This window comes from Esox lucius, chromosome 3 (genome assembly GCF_011004845.1).
Source record: "Esox lucius isolate fEsoLuc1 chromosome 3, fEsoLuc1.pri, whole genome shotgun sequence".
Lineage (NCBI taxonomy): Eukaryota > Metazoa > Chordata > Actinopteri > Esociformes > Esocidae > Esox > Esox lucius.
The window spans coordinates 28,546,974-28,567,266 of record NC_047571.1 but is presented as its reverse complement, the minus strand read 5'-3'; the positions used below and the strand labels follow the sequence as shown (position 1 = coordinate 28,567,266).

General features: G+C 39.8%; 1 protein-coding gene across 2 annotated transcripts; it reads right to left on the bottom strand.

Annotated features, from left to right (window-relative positions):
• Positions 1–11,582: 11,582 nt before the first annotated feature.
• On the bottom strand, positions 11,583–18,908 carry rab6bb (RAB6B, member RAS oncogene family b). Of its 2 annotated transcripts, none has more exons than XM_010901769.3 (8): positions 18,711–18,908; positions 17,134–17,192; positions 16,814–16,879; positions 15,897–16,002; positions 14,487–14,598; positions 13,845–13,938; positions 13,536–13,602; positions 11,583–12,516 (listed from the first exon to the last, which is right to left on the bottom strand). In XM_010901769.3, the coding sequence occupies exons 1-8, from the start codon at positions 18,778–18,780 to the stop codon at positions 12,452–12,454; spliced, it is 639 nt and encodes a 212-aa protein (XP_010900071.1). In that variant the 5' UTR covers positions 18,781–18,908; the 3' UTR covers positions 11,583–12,451. The 2 variants fall into 2 exon arrangements, with proteins under 2 accessions (XP_010900071.1, XP_010900072.1); XM_010901770.3 differs by having other exon boundaries at positions 16,826–16,879; positions 18,711–18,907.
• Positions 18,909–20,293: the final 1,385 nt, after the last annotated feature.

The window sequence follows — 20,293 nt, the reverse complement described above, 5'->3', positions numbered from 1 at the left end:
AATACTCAGACTGGCCCGTCTGGCACCAACAACCATGCCACGCTCAAAATTGTTAAATTACCTTTCTTTCCCATTCTGAAATTCAGTTTGGAGTTCAGGAGATTGTCTTGACCAGGACCACACCCCTAAATGCATTGAAGCAACTGCCATGTGATTGGTTGATTAGATAATTGCATTAATGGGAAATTTAACAGGTGTTCCTAATAATCCTTTAGGTAAGTGTATGTATTAAAAACATAACAAAAGTGTCTATTCAGCCCATAGAAATGTTTTTTAGAATAGCAGGATGCAGGTTCCATTTCAAACTTTATGAGTATGGTTCTTTGGAGAACCTTCATGAATGGGCCAAATCAATAGTACACTTTGTAAATTAGTACCACAATACACATCGCAACCGCAATTCACATCGCAACCACAATTCACATCACAACCGCAATTCACATCGCAACCACAATTCACATCACAACCACAATTCAGGGCAAAACCACAATTCACATTGTAAACACAATTCACATCGCAACTACAAGGCTAATTTAAACACAAGATAGAGAAATAAAACTTAAACATCTGGGGTTGATAATATGTGGGAGAATTAGTTTAAGTTTGCTGATGTAAGTTGAACAGATGTGCATATTACAAAGAGTGTGCTGTAATGGCTCTGCTTGTGTCTCTATGTTACAGGAACATCACTGACAAAAACATTCATGGCCATCTGTATATCTGCCAGCCTGTTAATGCTGGTGTTGCTGATTGTGGTCATCTTGATCATAGTCTACAGATGGAAGTTTAACAAGAAAAACAGTGAGAAACACACATTTGTTTTAACTTCTTTGTGGAGACCTGAACATTATTCCTGTAAAAAATTCAGTTCAACAGTGATTCGGAGCCCAGTAGAGATGTTCTAAAATTTATGAAATATTTTTTGTGTCTGAGTGTGTGTGTTGTGTTTTACAGCTGTGCCATCATTACACTATGTGAACACAGACACTAGCATCAACACAGAGGTCAGAGTATGTGCGTGTGTGTCTGTGTGCTTAGGTTTCATTATATACTGTGTGTCTATGAGTGTGTTTGTGTGTGGGAATGCATGTGTATATGTGACTAAGAGAGAAAGCTTGTTATCTATGTTCTCGATCACATCACATCCTCTCGTCCCTCTTCTTTTATGTCTCTCATCTCTAGGGTTGTCATGGTGATGGTTATTCAACATTGGCCAGCATTGGTCAGTACCCCGTCTACTCTACTGTCAATCTACCAAAGAGCTCCTCTGAGACTTCTACCATTTACTCTACAGTCAGCCAACCAAGAGACAACTGAAGCACTGATTACCAATCATAATGGACATATACACACAGGCAACCAATCACATTGATAATCAGCTCAATTTAACAAACCAATTAACTGCCACAACACCTCCCATTATTGATAGATTTTTTTGATATAATAATTTTCTTTTTATGTAAAATGTTGCATTAATTTTTCACAATTATCCGCATCAAATTTTCAAATAAGAATTTGATTTGAAATATCAAATACATCTTGATATCAAAAAGTTTAATTATGATCTATAATTGTCTATGCATAAGGTACCGTATATTTGATAGTAACAAGATAATTAATTCACAGACTTAAATGTGGTGTGCTTTCTAGTGCTCTCAGACTGCTATCTGTGGAACTTCTACAGTTGGAAATTGGGACTCTCAAAATAAAGTGTGAGTTAATAAACTAAAGAAATAGTTCATAGTTTATAGGGTGTAGTTATTTTTTTTTTTGCAGTATCAGAAATTGATGCAGAAGTTTTTTTTTCAACTTTATCTTTGTTTAATTATAATTTTTAATTTCCCACTGTTGCTTTCTATACATTTTATTGTTTTATTTTATGTTGCTATTTTAAATGCAGGTTTGATAGGATGTGATTTGATATATCCATATACATCAATGTGACAATTAAAATGGTTATAAATGTGCATTGCCCCTGTCAACTTGGGCGCATACATTAACACAATGCCTTTAAAACTACATTCTCCTTCCAAACGATTTGTCGTTTGTCTGTGAGTAAATCATAAAGGGACTGAATACTGTCCTACTTGAAGACACTGACTTTGGTAACCTTGGTGCTTGGACATACTCTTGTGGTGGTATTTAGTCATTGCTGTCTTATCATTTTTCAATGGCAGTCCGACTTTCATGATCAAGAAGATTCTGCCTAATTGCTCCCGTATGTTGCTTTGTATAAGAGCCTGTGCTAAAATGTTTCAGGAAGGTAATCAAATGACAGATATTCTGGATCAGCTGCACACAAACTCCCACACACTGAATAGAGTTTACTGAAGAGGGGATGTCACTAAAGAGGGGTTATTACTGAAGAGGGGATGTCACTAAAGAGTTGATAAATAGACTCTGGACTCGGCCCACACGCATTTATTAATCATTACAATTTCTTACAGTTTTTCTTTATTGCTTACAAGTATCGGTCAATACTGAAACCACAATAACAAAACTCTCACCCCTAAAACTCATTAAAACCACCAAAACACAACAATTCTCACTCAGAAACACACACTGTCACTCATAACACACTGACCTAAAAAACACAAACAACACGGATCATTACACAAATGATGAAGTTTTACACAAATGACGAAGTTTTACATAAATTGCGTAGTATTTTTGTTTTCACGTAAATCAGTATTTGATCATAGAATAAGAAAAACACCTCACTTTAATGACTTTACTAAAGTATATGGAACAAGAATGAATCACAAACGCAGCAATTTGAAGGAATATCCTTTATTTTTTCTACATCTTTGCATATAGTAAATTTTACTTTTGAAAAATAATAAGTTGAAACAAAATACAGATTTACCCAAATTCCAGGGCTGCAACAAAAACAAACATTAACAAGTATAATATAATCACTAGCCTCTGTGTATTGTAGGGGCCAGTGAATGGTTTGTGTACCAGCAAATCATCATTGGACAGTACACATTGTGATGTTAGCTCCTCTCTGGCCAGGGACATCCACGGTGGCTCTCTATCCAATCACATTTCTTCCCCAGCTTCATCCACAAGGATGAATTTATGTGCAGTTTGACTGGCTTCCATCTCCATTACTCTCTAAAAAAAACAGTAAATCCATAGTTTTGAAGTACTTTACTTTATATGTAAATGTGTAAATACCCTGTTTGGTTATTGAACAGACATCTTACCTGGATATATTGAAACCGGAGTTCTTTCACACATTCGCCGTTTTCTCTCAAAGGGCACAGTGTACAACACTTGGGTCGGTTTTCAGTTGAAACTGCAATCAACTGTGTTTGGATTGACTAAATATTCTAACATAATTAACATTTTCTAACAAATATCAAACATTTTCTTTATATTTTAATCTGGTTAATGCAGAAATGCACACCAGTTGCCATCATTCTGTTTTGAATGTGTTTTTAACCGTTTTGAGAACAGTGTGTAAGCATTTGAGAAAACGTGCTGTGAATATATTGTTTTGTACATGATTGAGTTTGAATGAGAAAAGAGTTCATGGATTTTGGGGAATGTGTTCATTGAATGCATTTTGTGTGAAAGCAATGAGAAATTATTCACAGTTTGGTTCACATACATATCCGTTTTGCTGACTATGTAAATAGTTTTGTTACTGTAAGTTTTTCTTAGCCACTGAAATTCAACACTACTGTTGTTTGCTCCTTGGTGTTTAAGGCCGGGTGTTTTGTTAAAGCACTTTGTGACAACTGCTGATATAAATAAATTTGATTCAATCAATCAAATTTGATTGATTGATTGAAGTCCTCCTTGAATTCCGTTTTTGTAGTATGCTAAAATAAATACACCATAGATTCTGTAGCCATATGGCCAATGGGTTAGTGGTTATAAACTATAATGGAACTTTTTGTGTAAATATAAAATGTTACACATGGTTCATACCCGACTTAGCACAATCACTTAAAGTACATCATCCCTACTGTGAAGCGTGGTGGTGGCAGCATCATGTTAGGGGTACGTTTCTCATTGTCAGCGAAGAATGGTGCAATGTACAGAAAAGTAATTGAGGAAAACCTGCCGGCCTCTGCAAATAAGCTAAAATCGAGATGGTTGTTCACCCCAGAAGTTGTCTAACATTGGAAATGATTAGAAACGCTTGAGAGCTGGAGTAGTTTCAGGAAGTACTCTGTCAATCAGGAGTCACACGTGCTCAAGAGGGGTTGTCACTCTGCAGGAACAGATCTCACTGTACGGGAGGAGTAATTGGACATACCACTGTCAAGTTCCTGGAGTAGACCGGCAATAGAAAGGGTCTAACGGAACTACTTGGAGAACCAAGTCAGCATGATGAGAACTCTGGCCCTCAAAATGAAGGTTCTCCTCCTCTTTGGTGAGTACATCTGACTTCCTGAGCACAGCGCCAGTGACTCCAAGTCTCAAATGTTACATGCATTTGGTTTTCAGTGGAAATCTGTTAACTCACTGATATTTATTTTCGGCAAAGTGATGACAAAATATCAGTATGTTGTCATGGTGCTTGCGCTCTACTGCCCAAGGTCCCGTTCTTTCTATTTGTCTGCTGCATAATATTTTGTTCAAAGTATTGTGGCTCTCCTGCTCCGTATTTGAACAGTGTTGCCACTCAATACCGGCAGCTTCTTCAGTTTAAACACCCTAATATGCAAGTAATGGGCAACAGCAGTGGTGAACCACAGCAGATTCCGCTTATAGGAAGGAAACTGGTGTGTTGTACCGTTGAATGACGCTGGTGTTGTTCTGTAGCTGCCGTGGGGGACCTGTCTGCGTCAGTGGATGAGACAAGGAAACATGCGGACATGTGAGTGTAGGCCATAACTTGGAGCACTAGAAGGTCGTCACATCACAATGATATTACAATAAAGCGTCTGTCCTAATTATACCATCTGTCTGTCGGTCTGTCCAGGGTGGTGGCAGGATGTGAGGGGGAAAACGTAGTGATCAGCTGCCCTTCAAAGAACCCCTCCAAAATGTCCTTCTGCCGAGGCAATTCAGATATCTTGGTCGATTCAGATTCACCCTCTCAAGGGAGATACTCTTTGGTTAAGGACAGTCTGAGAAATGTCTTTAATGTGACCATCAGCAACCTGATTTTAGAAGATTCTGGTATATACTTGTGCCTCACAGACTCTCAAGTGACTGAAGTCGACCTTACGGTTTTGAGAGGTACTGTCAACTTTCTATTCGCATGTCTCCCAGGTCTGCTCTTGGCATTAACACTGATTTGTGATTCCTGGATATCATACATGTTACTCAAATACATTTTATGTTTTTTCTTTTAATTAATGTTAGAAAAACTTACCACACCACCATTACCCACATTTCATCTCTCTCATCCATCCACTACCCTCATCCATTTCACCAACCTTCCATTCAACCAAAGAGTAATGTTTGTTTTCTATTGGCTCTGTGTGTGTGTCTGTCCAGGAATATCTGTGGCCATCATTGTATCTGTCAGTGTGGTTATACTGTTGTTGCTCACTGTGGTCATCCTGATCATAGTCTACAGATGGAAAAATAACAAGGAAACAGGTATAAAAAAAAAAACACACACTGTTTCTCACACACACACACAGACACACATACACACACACACATTTTGTTCACAAAAAAGCCATTTACATAAACAAATGATCCAGTACTGTTTGAGAAATCGAAACACTCTGAACAATGTTCTGAAAGAAATGTAAATATATTATCTTAAACATGCTCAGTATTGTGTTCTTACAGTTTATCCATTGATATGTTAAAAAGGGGAGGTGTGTGTGTGTGTGTGTCTTTGTGTGTCTGTGTCTGTGGGCGTGTGTGTGTCTGTGTGTGTTTGTGTGTGTGTGTGTGTGTCTGAATGTGTGTGTGTCTGAATGTGTGTGTGTCTGAATGTGTGTGTGCGTGTCTGTGTCTGTTTGTGTCTGTGTGTCTTTGCATGTGTGTGTGTCTGTATGTGTGTGTGTGTGTGTCTGTGTCTGTTTGTGTCTGTGTGTGTGTCTTTGTGTGTGTGTGTCTGTGTGTTTTTGTGTGTGTGTGTGTGTGTGTGTCTGTGTCTGTTTGTGTCTGTGTGTGTGTGTGTGTGTCTGTGTCTGTTTGTGTCTGTGTCTGTGTGTGTGTGTGTGTTGTGAACCACAGCTAACTCAGCACCCAGCCTGAACACAGATACAGGGATCAACAGAGAGGTCAGTGCATTTGTGTGTGACAGACAGTAATAGTATGTTATCTTTGAACTTCTCTTCCTCACGGTGTTCTCCTCTCCTTCTCCTCCGCAATCTCCAGGGTGGTCATGCTTTGATAAAGAATCCACAGTCCAGCTCTAGTTCTACTGTCACCACCAGCCAACCTACCCACAAGCCCCTCTGATTCCAGCAACTACACCAGTGTCAAATTCCACAAGAACCCGACCAGCTCCAAGGAAGCTGCAGTAGCCATCACTCAAGAAAGCACTTCCACTGTCAACATTGGTCAAAGCCCCACCTACTCTAATGTCAATCATCCACGCAGTCCCCCTGAAGCTCCGCCGATGTACTCTACAGTCAGCCAACCAGAAGACACCTTGAAGAACTGACAACCACTCACAACGGAAATACACAAACTGTCAACAAATGATGTAGGCATATACTAAAACATATCAAATATCTAGCTGTTTTACATAATTATTAATTCTGTTTATATATAGAGAGAGAGTGGGGAGAACAAGTATTTGATACACTGCTGATTTTGCAGGTTTTACCACTTACAAAGCATGTAGATGTCTGTAATTTTTATCATAGGTACTCTTCAACTGTGAGTGACAGAATCTAAAACAAAAATCCAGAAAATCTCATTGGATAGTCTTTAAGTAATTAATTTGCATTTTGCATGACATAAGTATTTGATACATCAGAAAAGCAGAACTTAATATTTGGTACAGAAACCTTTGTTTGCAATTACAGAGATCATATGTTTCCTGTAGTTCTTGACCAGGTTTGCACACACTGCAGCAGGGATTTTAGCCCACTCCTCCATACAGACCTTCTCCAGATCCTTCAGGTTTCGGGGCTGTCGCTGGGTTATACAGACTTTCAGCTCCCTCCAAAGATTTTCTATTGGGTTCAGGTCTGGAGACTAGGCCACTCCAGGACCTTGAGATGCTTCTACATGCTTTGTAAGTTGGAAAACCTGCAAAATCGGCAGTGTATCAAATACTTGTTCTCCCCACTGTATATATATAGCTCTCTCTCTCTATATATATATATATATATATATATATATAGTGCCGGAAACAATTAAGAGACCACTGCACCTTTTTCTTTCCTTTAAAAATTTTTTTGAAAGGAAAGAAAAAGGTGCATTGATCTCTTAATTTATTTTCCGGAGCTGTATATACATATATATATAAATATACATATACTGTCGATCAATATTTAAATATTTGACAGAATAGCCAATAGGATCAGGATGTTTTGATAATATACTTTTTCATACAAAAAATATATAATTCTCAGGAATTTTATGGATTGATATTTAGAGGTAATTTTATATATCAAAAATTTTATATATTATTAATATCTACAGTATATCTATAGAAATTAGAAAAACCTTTGTTGAAGTAAAATCTTTCCAGCTTTATCATAAATACCTTTTAGTTGTGACAGTGACTGAAGTATGGCTGATGGTGACGTTTTTATGAATGCTAATTATGCAAATGTTAGTTAGAAAATCTTTATATTTAAAATTCATGAATTTTTATAGGAATTCAGTTTGCATTGAAGTTTGTATAGCCTAGTCATGTGAAAGAAAATTTGTTTGGTGCCGCTAGCTTGAATGGTTTATTAAATATCTGTGGATTACTGTATGCTAATTCTGCACATTTATGCACATGAATATAGAAATAGTTGATAAACCCATTTGGGAGTATAGGAGACATAGAAATGGGACTTGGTTTGACAAAAAATCATATATTTTGTGACTGATATCAGTCAGTTTCCTCAGGGGTTGGCTTTAGTACTGAAAGATAATGGGTTTTTTTTCTAATTAACTGACCGATGGGGTCTTTGGTTTCTGGTCAGGTACTGTAATCAACAGGCTGTCTGGCAAACTAATCAAATCTTAGAATCGGTTTAGTGTTAATTAAAGGAGATTTATTTATGTTGTGGCGTATGTTATGTCACAGCATGGGTTTGAATCTGGCCGTTGACCTTTTAAGAAAACCTCCTTCCTCTGTTTTTTAATATTCTCTGTAACAAATAAAGCATAAAATGGCTGAAACTTATAATAACTAAACATGCAAATAGAAACACTGACTGCCTTTATTGATTTTTCGCCGAAGTCTGTAATGGCCAACGGATTCGGGTTTCAACTGGCTGGTAGACTACTTTCCAAGAGAGGATCCATATAACGTTGGATTGAATAAAAGTAAAAAATCTCAGTTTAACACTTGTCTATCCAACACAATGAGGGAAGTCCTGTGGAGCCCGTGGTTTACTGTACTTTGATTCAGAATAAGGGTTGCAGATGTAGAGTTCCCTAACAATGCCCCCCGTTATGGAATACCTTGCCCCGTTGGGTAAGAGCAGCAGAGACGAACAGCTTTTAATCCAGCAATCCCTGTTAAATGGGACAACTGGAAAAAATCAGTATGCTTCAACATTGGCCCTCTACGCTAGCTCCACGCCATGTTGTCAGTGCAGCCCCCAAATTTAGGGACTTGTTCACACCAGGGAATCCCGGTGGGAGTAATTAATGATGAAGTAGAACCTGAAAACCCGGCAAGCCGAGTGTTAATAGAGTTAATAACCCGTCATTAAAGGATTCACTGACGTTAGTTACCTTGGTGCTGGACTCCCCCCGGTGGTGATGTTTAGTTATGTCAGTCTATTGACTTTGTGTCATCCAGTCATGTCATCCGGTCATGTCATCCTGTCATGTCATCCGGTCATGTCATCCTGTCATGTCATCCTGTCATGTCATCCGGTCATGTCATCCGGTCATGTCATCCAGTCAGCAAGGGTGCTCATTTACAACTCTTACTTGAATATCTGTGTAAATATCTTTGTGCGCCATTTCTTAAAAACACTACTTCATATTTTGATAACACTACAATAAGAATCATGTCTGTAGTTTGTACCTGTGTAATACTGTATATGGTCAGCAGTGTGTTAACAACCACACATATCTCGACCTCAATTGTCCCAAGCCCGCTTGGAGTTATTGTGAGGAAGAAGCAACTCCTCTCTCAAGTCACAATCTCACTGATAACTATTTAGATACAGATGACGTAAAACATGATATCAGTATATACTGCTGGAGATTGACTGGAGAGTTTGTTTTAACTAGTTAGGAATGGTCTGAAAATATTTGCAAGCCCAAATCCCAGTAATTTAAACGATGGATTGGACCATGGGTGGTCCAGTCAAGGTCCCATTGATCCGGTGCACATTGACCGCTACAATCATGGGTCAGCAAAAACTGACACCTTCCTTGACCATGTCCAGCAATTTCTCAGCATTCAGCACACTCACATCTAATCATCCCATGAATGGGAAATCTTTTAAAATGAACATGTAGTACATAGACCTTAATTGAGTATTGTATGATTTAGCTCATGTGGCACTTAAAACACGGCACACCGGTAGCTACTTTTTTCTTGGACACCTCCCTATTTGGTTTTCACCTCTCCTACCTCACGCCAGTTCCATAGTCCAGCAAAGGGGCCAGCCTTAAGGAAGACTTCCTGGTTTTAAATGTTTTCCATTTCAAAATGACGGATGGGGCCCACTGTGCTCCATGGAACTCCCAGAAGTACACATTTTTTAAAGTATTTTATCGTGTCTCCCCTAGATCTAGGCCTAGGCACCCTTAATTTGAAGGGTTGTCATGGTGATGCTCACTATGAGGAGGTAATGGAGCCCCTCCCACTGTCCAGCAGGTGGTCCTGTTACCACCATGTACACAACCGCCTGTTCGCCCCCCACCAGCCTCACGGGCCCTCTCCACTACACCAGGGTTGACTTCCACAAGAACCCCTCCTGTCCCAATGAAGCCTCAGACGTCGTCGTTCATACAGACAATTCTGGGGATCATAACAACGTCAACATCGGTCAATGGCTCGTCGACTCTACTGACAATCATCTCCAGAGCTCCTCTGAGACTCCATCTAATCTAAGTCAGCCAACCAAGAGCCACCGGAAGCACTGACAATCAATCCCAAAGGACATGCCGACATTGGCAACCAATTAAAACGAGCATAAACACACTGGCAATCAAAACACAATGGACATGAAGCGTTTCAACCAATCACAGCTGACATTTTATTAATAACGTGTGCCACAATGATAAAGGAGTTCTCCCTAATTTGCTGCCACCTTTTGACGAGTCAGCTGAATTACAGCAGAAACAGTTCTCATTTAAATCAACTTTCCTATTGCATTCACTGTAGCTTTCCCCTTTCACTCCTGAACCCGAAATTGGGTGAACTGTGTATACCGTTTGCTATTGTTTGTCTGTGGGCTTGTGGGCTTGAGGGCTTGAGGAGAGGTGATCGTTTTCTGTTGACCAAAAGAGATTCTGCGTTTTAGGAGGTGCTTTCGTATATAGCACGAATAGTTTCCAGTGAATAAGCACTATCTATCATATGTCATTACATTACAAAGCAAATTCTGTATAACCTGTTTTAACCGTTTAACTTGTTTTAACAAAGCATCAGTGTCTGCTTGACTTCCCTTTTCTTCCCATGTCTATTTTCAACTGGTTTTAATGTTCAAGGCCCTTAAAGTGGTAGTGGCAATAAAGCCCATGTTACATTTTCCAGTCAGATGGAATACTTGATACAATTTTTATGCTTTCGCGTTCAGTTTGAAAAAAGTTGACAACTAGAATTAAGGCAATTCCATAGAGGTATTAAAGCAAAGACTAAAGTAATTACCCTTGGCTTGCAAGACTGTTTTACTGGACTCAGAGATAAAAAACAGACTACATGTTTCCGTCTGTAGAAGGTGGATAAGGTTTGAGAAAATCCTCGACAATCCGAACTATCCCTTGACTAATACCTCACTATTTGGCAAGCATTTAAAATATACCCCACCTTTTCAACCATTACATTTTAATAACTTGCTTAACGCAGAAATGCATATGGCAAGGCACTGATTCAGAATGCAATATATTCTATAAAAAAATTGAAAACATGGCATACTGAAATGGCATTGACAAAATCTTTGACACCCTAAACTCAATATTTGGCCAACCTAGTGCTTCCTATAGCCATGGATGAGCTTCCTACACCTCTGCACTGGTGGTTTGGGCCAGTCTTCTTGTGGAAAATGGTCCCGTTCTCCCAGATTTGCAGGGTGTCTCTCAACTGCTGTTTTCAGAACTCTTCATAGTTTTTCATTGGGATTTAGACCTGAATGACATTTTTGCCAATAGACAGAACAGGAGTATTGCATTATTTGCTGTACACCATTGGTTGCTAAACTCTTTTTTAACATGTTATATTCTGACTGTTATATTTTGACATTTTCTTGAAAATCCCTCAAAGTAACTGTGAGCAATGCAGAAAGAGACAGCTTTGACAGAGGAGATCATTTTACGCCAGGTAAGTGTGGATGGCTAGGAGAGTGAAGCCCTTTAATCTTTAATTTATTAATCATGAAACATTATTACATTATTCATACCGGTGAACAAGGACCACTTCTACTGAGGGACGTTCACAACATACATATACCATTATTATATACAGTGCAGTGCATTACAGTGTGTCTTTATGTGTTTTACCAGGGTGAAAGGAGAGAGCAAAGGGGAGGGTTTGTGAAATTCCATTGGCTTTTCTTCTTCTTCTTTTATCAAAGCACAGTTGTCCTATAAAAGTTGGCCATTTAGAGTGACACATTTTCACAGCTACAGTACTGTGAGTGAAGGTGGGACCTATGGCAAAATAACTCCTTTGGGGAATATCAAATGGGACACGTTGCTGTTATGAGTATGCTATTATAATGCTATAAAACATTCTAAGTTAGTCGAGCCGCCCCGGGGATTCGAGAGCCAGAGGAGAGGCTTGAGATAAGTGTGCATGCGTGCTGCAGACATTCAGACAGGGCAGCCATCTTGGAAAATGGACTGGCCCTCTTTTTCCCATATAGGCGTCATTTTTGGTGCTTTCCCTTTTATATAAAAAAATACAAAACATAACGGCAAAAAGAAATCGAGTTTCATTCCATTTTTCTCTCTTTTTTCGTTTTCTAAAACTTGTTATTTTTTCTTCTTCTCCGGCACTTACATATTGACAAAGTATACAATATTTTACAACTGAAGACTGAAATAACACTTGATTCATCCAATCGGATATACATTACGAGGCCAATATCCAATCAGAAAAGTCAACTGGAAGCTAACCAGTAGGAAGCAACACAACAAGCCTATGGTGTGAAGGATGCTGTCTGACAGCTCTGCATTAACACGAGCACCCGCCCTCAGGGACAGTGGGTTCTGCTGGTTTGTCCAGCTTGATGTCAATCACTGGAAAGTATCCAATTAAGGATAACTTACAGAGTACATGTAAAAAAGTTAAACCTTCTGCATATTCTGTTCTCAACACTAAATCTAGTAAAGATGAAGGATAACAATGACACAGAACCGACATAACACACACACACAAAGACACACACACATACATAAATTAAGTGCCCTCCAGAATTTTTTGCAACATAGGTAAATAAGAACAAAAATGGCTGTGAAAAAATTTCATTGTTCTTCATCAGCTTGGTCTTATAACCCCAGAAAAATTGTTTTTAGTGAAATAATTAACAAATGTAATACTGGACCTGTGATTATTCGGTTACATCTTAGGGTCACCAAGTATCCAAAACTATACAAATACCACAATACCAACAATCACCACAAAATCCTGTCGATAAGTACTTTAAACCGGCTTGTAGATCGCCACCTACTGGTCATGCTATGGTACTAATTCAACACTCGTGACGACACAGAAATGAGTAATACACATGAAAAAAGGTTCCTTGATTAACTTAATAGAGCCTGTTATAAACAGTAACTATGTGTTAATCCGCTGATTTATTTTACACTATATAACACCACATAAATATGCTACATTAAATTAAAACAACACCTTTGTTGATCTTATATATAAGATTTATATAAGACTTATATAAGATTATCATATTTAACAACCTAGTAAATTTCATATAATACAAATTTAAAACTCTATAATACAAATTTAAAACTCGCAAAATGACCTAGAATCCCTGATTTAAAGGTAAAATTGGATTACTCAATTCTTGTCCCTATCAGAACATAAGTTTTCATTTCATTTTGAACAACCCAGTTATAAATGATCATCCAATCAGATTGGAGTAATCACTCCCGATTAGTTCTGAAAAACAATCTTCTTTATAGCTTCACCATAAGCCACAATAAGTTAAATCATTGTTCTCTCTTGCCGAGTTCCCATTTGTTGTTCTAAGGCCTGCCTGACAGATTGGTGAGTCACTGACTCTCTTTGTTTTAAAGGATACTGCCTTCAGGGTTCGCATCGTCCAGGCTCTCCATCCCAGGCAAGGCTGCTGCAACACGCCGGAACAGCTACAGTGACAAAGAGAGCGAAGGAAAGAGAGAGGGGGAGAAAGGGGGAGAGAGAAAGAGAGAGAGGAGGAGAAAGAGCCACTAAAATAATCAAACACAATAATTACAGACAACATACACAGAAGGAATTTCCAGTTTTTAAATCTTCTGTCTGAATGAGCGAGCTCAAAGGAAATGAAAAACGCTTAAAAGGTAAAATACAGTGTACCACTGAAAAGGTACGTATCTATTTCAAAAATCACCTGTTTGACATTGGTGCCTGTCTTGGCACTGGTTTCGATGAACATCACATTCAGTTCTTTGGCTCTCTGCTCACCCTCCTCAATAGTGATTTGCCTGTGGGTGAATCAGATCACAGCTGACATTATTCTGAAATATTGTCAATATTTAACAGTACCATACATCACATCCAGGTCTTTGGTTCTATAGATACCAAGGACATTGAATCAAATCAGGGGACTAATGTTCATTCTGTTATTTCATATCAAATCCATTTAAAAAGAAGTAGGAATAGGACAAACAGATTACCTATCTGATAGGATTATACGTGTTTAAAGCCTTTAAAAAACAGATACACAACATGCCTAATATACGTCAGCCTAATATACAGTGTATGATGGACTCTGGATGCTAATTGGCTAAAACCTGTACTTTTTTAGACATGTGCCAGGTATGACACAAACTTATCAAAAGCAAGCTGTCCTCAAGTCCCAAAGAAAGCGTAAAATAAAAGAAAATATAATAATAGAAACATTACAATATAAAATCCACAATAAATAATTAGAAGAGATGTAAACCCACTCATACATACATATATATATATACATGAAACACATGAAACATTTGAATGAACCTATCAGATATGAACGTTTCCATAGACCCACCTCTTCTCTTCCAGGTCTGTCTTGTTGCCCACCAACATGATGATGACATCACTGCCCCGCTCTGTTCGAACGTCATCAATCCACTTACAGGTCTGTTGGAATGAGTTGACATCTGTGAAGAGAGCATGTAGTTTACGTCCCATTTCTCTGGTCCTTACTGCGTATTACAGCCCATTCAACTAGATCTGCATGTTACAATGTCAGAAGGGAAGATATAGTTCACAACCTTTTTCACTGGATCTCACTGAATTTTACAGCCCATTCAACTAGATCTGCATGTTACAATGGCAGAAGGGAAGATATAGTTCACAACCTTTTTCACTGGATCTCACTGAATTTTACAGCCCATTCAACTAGATCTGCATGTTACAATGTCAGAAGGGAAGATATAGTTCACAACCTTTTTCACTGGATCTCACTGAATTTTACAGCCCATTCAACTAGATCTGCATGTTACAAAATCAAAAGAGAAGATATAGTTCACAACCTTTTTCACTGGATCTCACTGAGTATTGCAGCCAATTTAACGAGATCTGCATATTACAATATCAGAAGTGATATTTCACTGGATCTCACTGATTGTTACAGTCTCTGAAGGGGATATATAATTTACAAACCTTTTCACTGGATATCGCTAAATATTACAGTGTGCAAAGAGACCATATCATATGCAAACCGTCTCACTGGATTTCACTGCATATTACAGTCTGTGATGAAAAATATCAATTACAATCGGTTTCACATTATAACACTGCATTTTACAGTTTAAGACAGTATTATAGGACTCAGGGTAGCTGTGTGTGTGTGTTCTGGTTGATGTGTGTGTGTGTTCTGGTTGATGTGTGTGTGTCGTGGATGTTGTGTGTGTGTTCTGGTTGATGTGTGTGTGTCATGGATGTTCTGTGTGTGTTCTGGTTGATGTGTGTGTGTCGTGGATGTTGTGTGTGTGTGTTCTGGTTGATGTGTGTGTGTCATAAATGTTCTCAGTGTGTTCTGGTTGATGTGTGTGTGTCCTGGATGTTCTGTGTGTGTTCTGGTTGATGTGTGTATGTCCTGGATGTTGTCTGTGTGTTCTGGTTGATGTGTGTGTGTCCTGGATGTTGTGTGTGTGTTCTTGTTGATGTGTGTGTGTCCTGGATGTTGTGTGTGTGTTCTGGTTGATGTGTGTGTGTGTTCTGGTTGATGTGTGTGTGTCCTGGATGTTGTGTGTGTGTTCTGGTTGATGTGTGTGTGTGTTCTGGTTGATGTGTGTGTGTCCTGGATGTTGTGTGTGTGTTCTGGTTGATGTGTGTGTGTGTTCTGGTTGATGTGTGTGTGTCCTGGATGTTCTGTGTGTGTTCTGGTTGATGTGTGTGTGTCCTGGATGTTCTGTGTGTGTTCTGGTTGATGTGTGTGTGTGTTGCTCCTCACTTGTAATGTCGTAGACCACCACCGCCACAGTGGAATCCCGTATGTAGCTGGGGATTAGACTCCTGAAGCGCTCCTGTCCCGCGGTATCCCAGAGCTGCAACCTTACCTGGAAACACAACACACACACAACACACACACAGCTACAACACCCGCTAAATCATATCCACTCCCATAAGACATGTTTATTTATGGTTATTCATACAGGTAATGGCACTGCTCAGAATGGTGCTAATTATCAGTGTAATAACATTGAAACTTAGAGGCAACATTCCAACGTTATGAGAGAGCGCGTTCACGGTCAGCGCTGCGTTTCTTCTCTGAATCTCAATCTCAAGGACCTTCGCATTTCTACCGCAGAATCTACAACGTGTCAGTGGTGCGACATGAACAGATCCCCTGAGCCGAATTCTGACAACGTGTCAGTGGTGCGACATGAACAGATCCCCTGAGCCGAATTCTGACAACGTGTCAGTGGTGCGACATGAACAGATCCCCTGAGCCGAGTTCTGACAAGGTGTCAGTGGTGCGACATGAACAGATCCCCTGAGCCGAGTTCTGACAAGGTGTCAGTGGTGCGACATGAACAGATCCCCTGAGCCGAGTTCTGACAAGGTGTCAGTGGTGCGACATGAACAGATCCCCTGAGCCGAGTTCTGACAACGTGTCGGTGGTGCGACATGAACAGATCCCCTGAGCCGAGTTTGGACAACGTGTCAGTGGTGCGACATGAACAGATGTCTTCACTGTGAATTTGGTATGTGCAATGTGGACTTCTGGCCCTGCTGACACACTCGGGTACAAGAATGAACTTGAGGAAAGGGCTATGGGACAGGTTAATATGGACACCATGGTGATATGTCACTAAAAATGATGGCCATAATGTGGCCCCTGTTGGCCTGTGGTGTCAGGTGACTGACAGAGTTTCTTACGGTTCGGTCCTCCAGGTACATGGTCTTCGATAAGAAGTCAATCCCAATGGTCGCCTGCCAAACAAAGAAGGGAAAAGTTTAATAAGCTGATGCAGTGCGATAGAAGATGCCCCCACTGGGGTTCTGTTGGACACAACAGAAAGGATTTACCACGACACACTTCAAAATACAAAGCTATTCATTGTGAAGGCCAGATGCTCAAATCTAATCAGATCTGTTAATTAGATTTGTATTGCCCTTTGTCATTCACGTCCTGTAATTTGTTTGTACTGGGATGCTGCATAGAGGAGCAGATCATCAAGGCTTACCTGATATGTGTTGTCAAAGCTGTCATACATAAACCTGGTGATCAGGGAGGTTTTCCCCACTGGAAGGAGGACAAACACACACACACACACACACACAGTACATAAGTATGCGCGGATGCATATTTTCACACACAAAATCCAAGACCACTTAATCACAGTCCAAAAGAATAGTCTAAAGCAATACAAAAATAAATTAATTGATCTACTGAACAACTTATATGCGTGGGTGTTTCAGGGAGCATGATGAAGTTGAGTCCTTGTAGATAAGCACATCATAATTAGTAGCTCAGACCTATGTGTCTTCTGGCAGCAGTACAGACTGCTAGGTAACTGCATACCTTATTATGGAAAGCCATTAGGCTGCTACATAGAAGTGCACAAGAACACACATGCGCACACTGACCCAAGACACAGACAAACACACACAGGCGCGCACACACACACACTCACACAACACGCAGGCACACACACACACACACACAGGCACTCCTGATTGAGATGTAGTTGTTCATCAGCTACTTCTTACACCCTTTTTATGGGAAACCTATATACATACACAAAAATACAGAAATATACAAAACACAAAATGATGGACACCACACTTTCTCTTGAACACGCAAACACACGCACACGCGCACATACACGCACACAAACACCCTTCACAGACTCCATTCTGTTACAAATAAACCATTACAGTCCTCGAATGGATCGTTCTGAGAGGTGAGGAGCCCTCCGTCTGTCTGATGTCTGACCACGTATTCCAAGAGGTTTATAGCGCTAAACCATTATCGATCTAGACTCCTGAATCTGTGCCATGTATGTACCACGGTAACAGTCATTGTTCCCTAAATGATTGAATGATTGAAAAAATCTTTATGTTATGACACGGACAAAATCCTTCGTGAGTATTAGGCTGCAATGATACGGAACTATGAGGCAAGTGATGAAGATTGGAGACAGTGCCTGCGAGGTTTATACATTCTACAGACATCGCAAACCTGGGTGTGTCCCGAACTGACACATGGGAACTGTTTATCTATTTAACCCATTTAAACCGAAAACAAATATGGAATAATATGATCTAATCAATTTAAATGTTACATTCGATCTTCAAATAAGCGATAGAACTTTGGAAAAACGTTTTTATAATCTTGAAAAAGATCTAATCTTTCTGCCGGTCATTGCACCACATCAAAACATCCAAATTCGTAGATCACGTCGACTATAACTGTAATAATTACGATTGAAAAATAGAGATTCATTTGAATTACAATATCTAAATATAGAGACATTTTGAAATACAATATTAATATGGGGAAAACCCGAATAATACATTTATTTCATGATGTTATTTAGATCGCCTATGGATGACTAATCACATTTTCTAGAGAAAGACAGTCGTTGACAGGAATCGGTGAATTGGTTGATTTAAAATATAAAAAAATTCTAAACACATAAAAATACTTGAGGCTTTAAAAAGCAATAACGAATATGCTACAATTATGGCCTTCAAGATGCGTTATGGTGTTTGGCAACTGATAATCAAGACTTAAGGTTTTCCAGAAGAATAGACTCACCGCTCTGCTCTCCTAAAAAGACAAGTTTAAATTTCCTCAGAGGGTTCCCCAAGTCTCCTCCGGCGGACATGGTTCCAGTGATAACTCTATTGGATTATAATACAGGTTTTTCTGATCCAGAGGCGTTGGTTCTACCACTATCAGTGCGTCGGGCGGGATCCTGCTCTGCTCTTAGAATGGTGGGAATGCAGCTCAGCATCACCGTCAATTTAGGATGCGTGTGCGCCTGCGCGACCTCACCTTATTTATTCTCTCACCTTCCTAAAACAAATGATGGTAGGCTTACCGTTTATTCCTTACAGTTACGCAGTGTATTAAACAGCAGGGCAGGTAACATAATGTGGCAATTTTCTAATCTAGATTTAATTATTTGTAATTAATATATACATGTATTAGACTGGCTTGTCTCTGAAGCTAGGGTCGGTCCTGGTCAGTCTCTGGGTGGGAGATCAGATGCTGCTGTAGGTGGTGTTGGAGGGCCAACAATTGTTGGCACTCTGACCAACAATTCAAATATGCCGCTCGGCCCTTAAGTGGACATTGCCCTGCACAGAATGTTGTCTTCAAGGAGATATGTTAAACGGGGGTCAGCTAAATACCCCATGGCACTTACCGTAAGAGTAGGGATGTTAATGCTGGTGCCTTGGCAAAATGTCTGGCCCTCATTCCATCACCAGACGGGCTCTCATCTCCACTGGGATGCCCTCACTGCAGTGTCATTCGGGAGTGGAGTCACTGGCTTTCTGTTGTTTCTCTGTTGCTGTTAATGGAAGTGAACTCTGTGGGCGATACTCTGCCCTCTTTCAGGGTGGTTGCGGTTGGTTGGTGTCCCTTTGGTTGATGCTTCGCAATGTGGGTGGATTGACTTCCTGTCTGTGGGCCTCCCTCGGATAGAGCCACAGTGTCACTGGACCCCCCTGTCTCAGCCCCAAGGTTTAACGCTGCTATATTATTGTGCTAGGAGTGTAGACTGAGTTATCCTTCTATATTGTAAATCCTTGTCAATCTAAAGAAAGTGCTCTCTAAATATGCCTTATCTCCTGCTCTGTTTAAACTTGTTAGACATGAGGTCTAGGACCAGACCTCAGGAGTACCAGACTCAAAAGGCTCATAGCTGTCCCTGTCCAAAGTCCTCCTGGTTGTGTAACAGATTGTGAAAACTGCAGATTTAAAAAGGGCTTCATAAATATATTTGATGATTGATTAATCAGGGTCAAAAATTTTAGCTTTGACCTCTATACCAGTGCCTGCTCAGGCTCAGTGTTCCTTCAGACTCATTGTTCCTTCAGGCTCAGTGCTCTTTCGGGCTGAGTGTTCCTTCAGACTCAATGTTCCTTCAGACTCAGTGTTCCTTCAGACTCAATGTTCCTTCAGGCTCAGTGCTCCTTTGGGCTCAGCGTTCTTTCAGGCTCATTGTTGGCTTCTGACAGCAGCCCCTCAGGCTTCATTTCAATATTCATACTTTACCACCACCATCTTCATCACCACCACCATCATCCTCCTTAACACCATTATCACCACTATTATTAGCACCATCATTATCACCAACATCATCATCATCAACACCACCATCATCATCACCA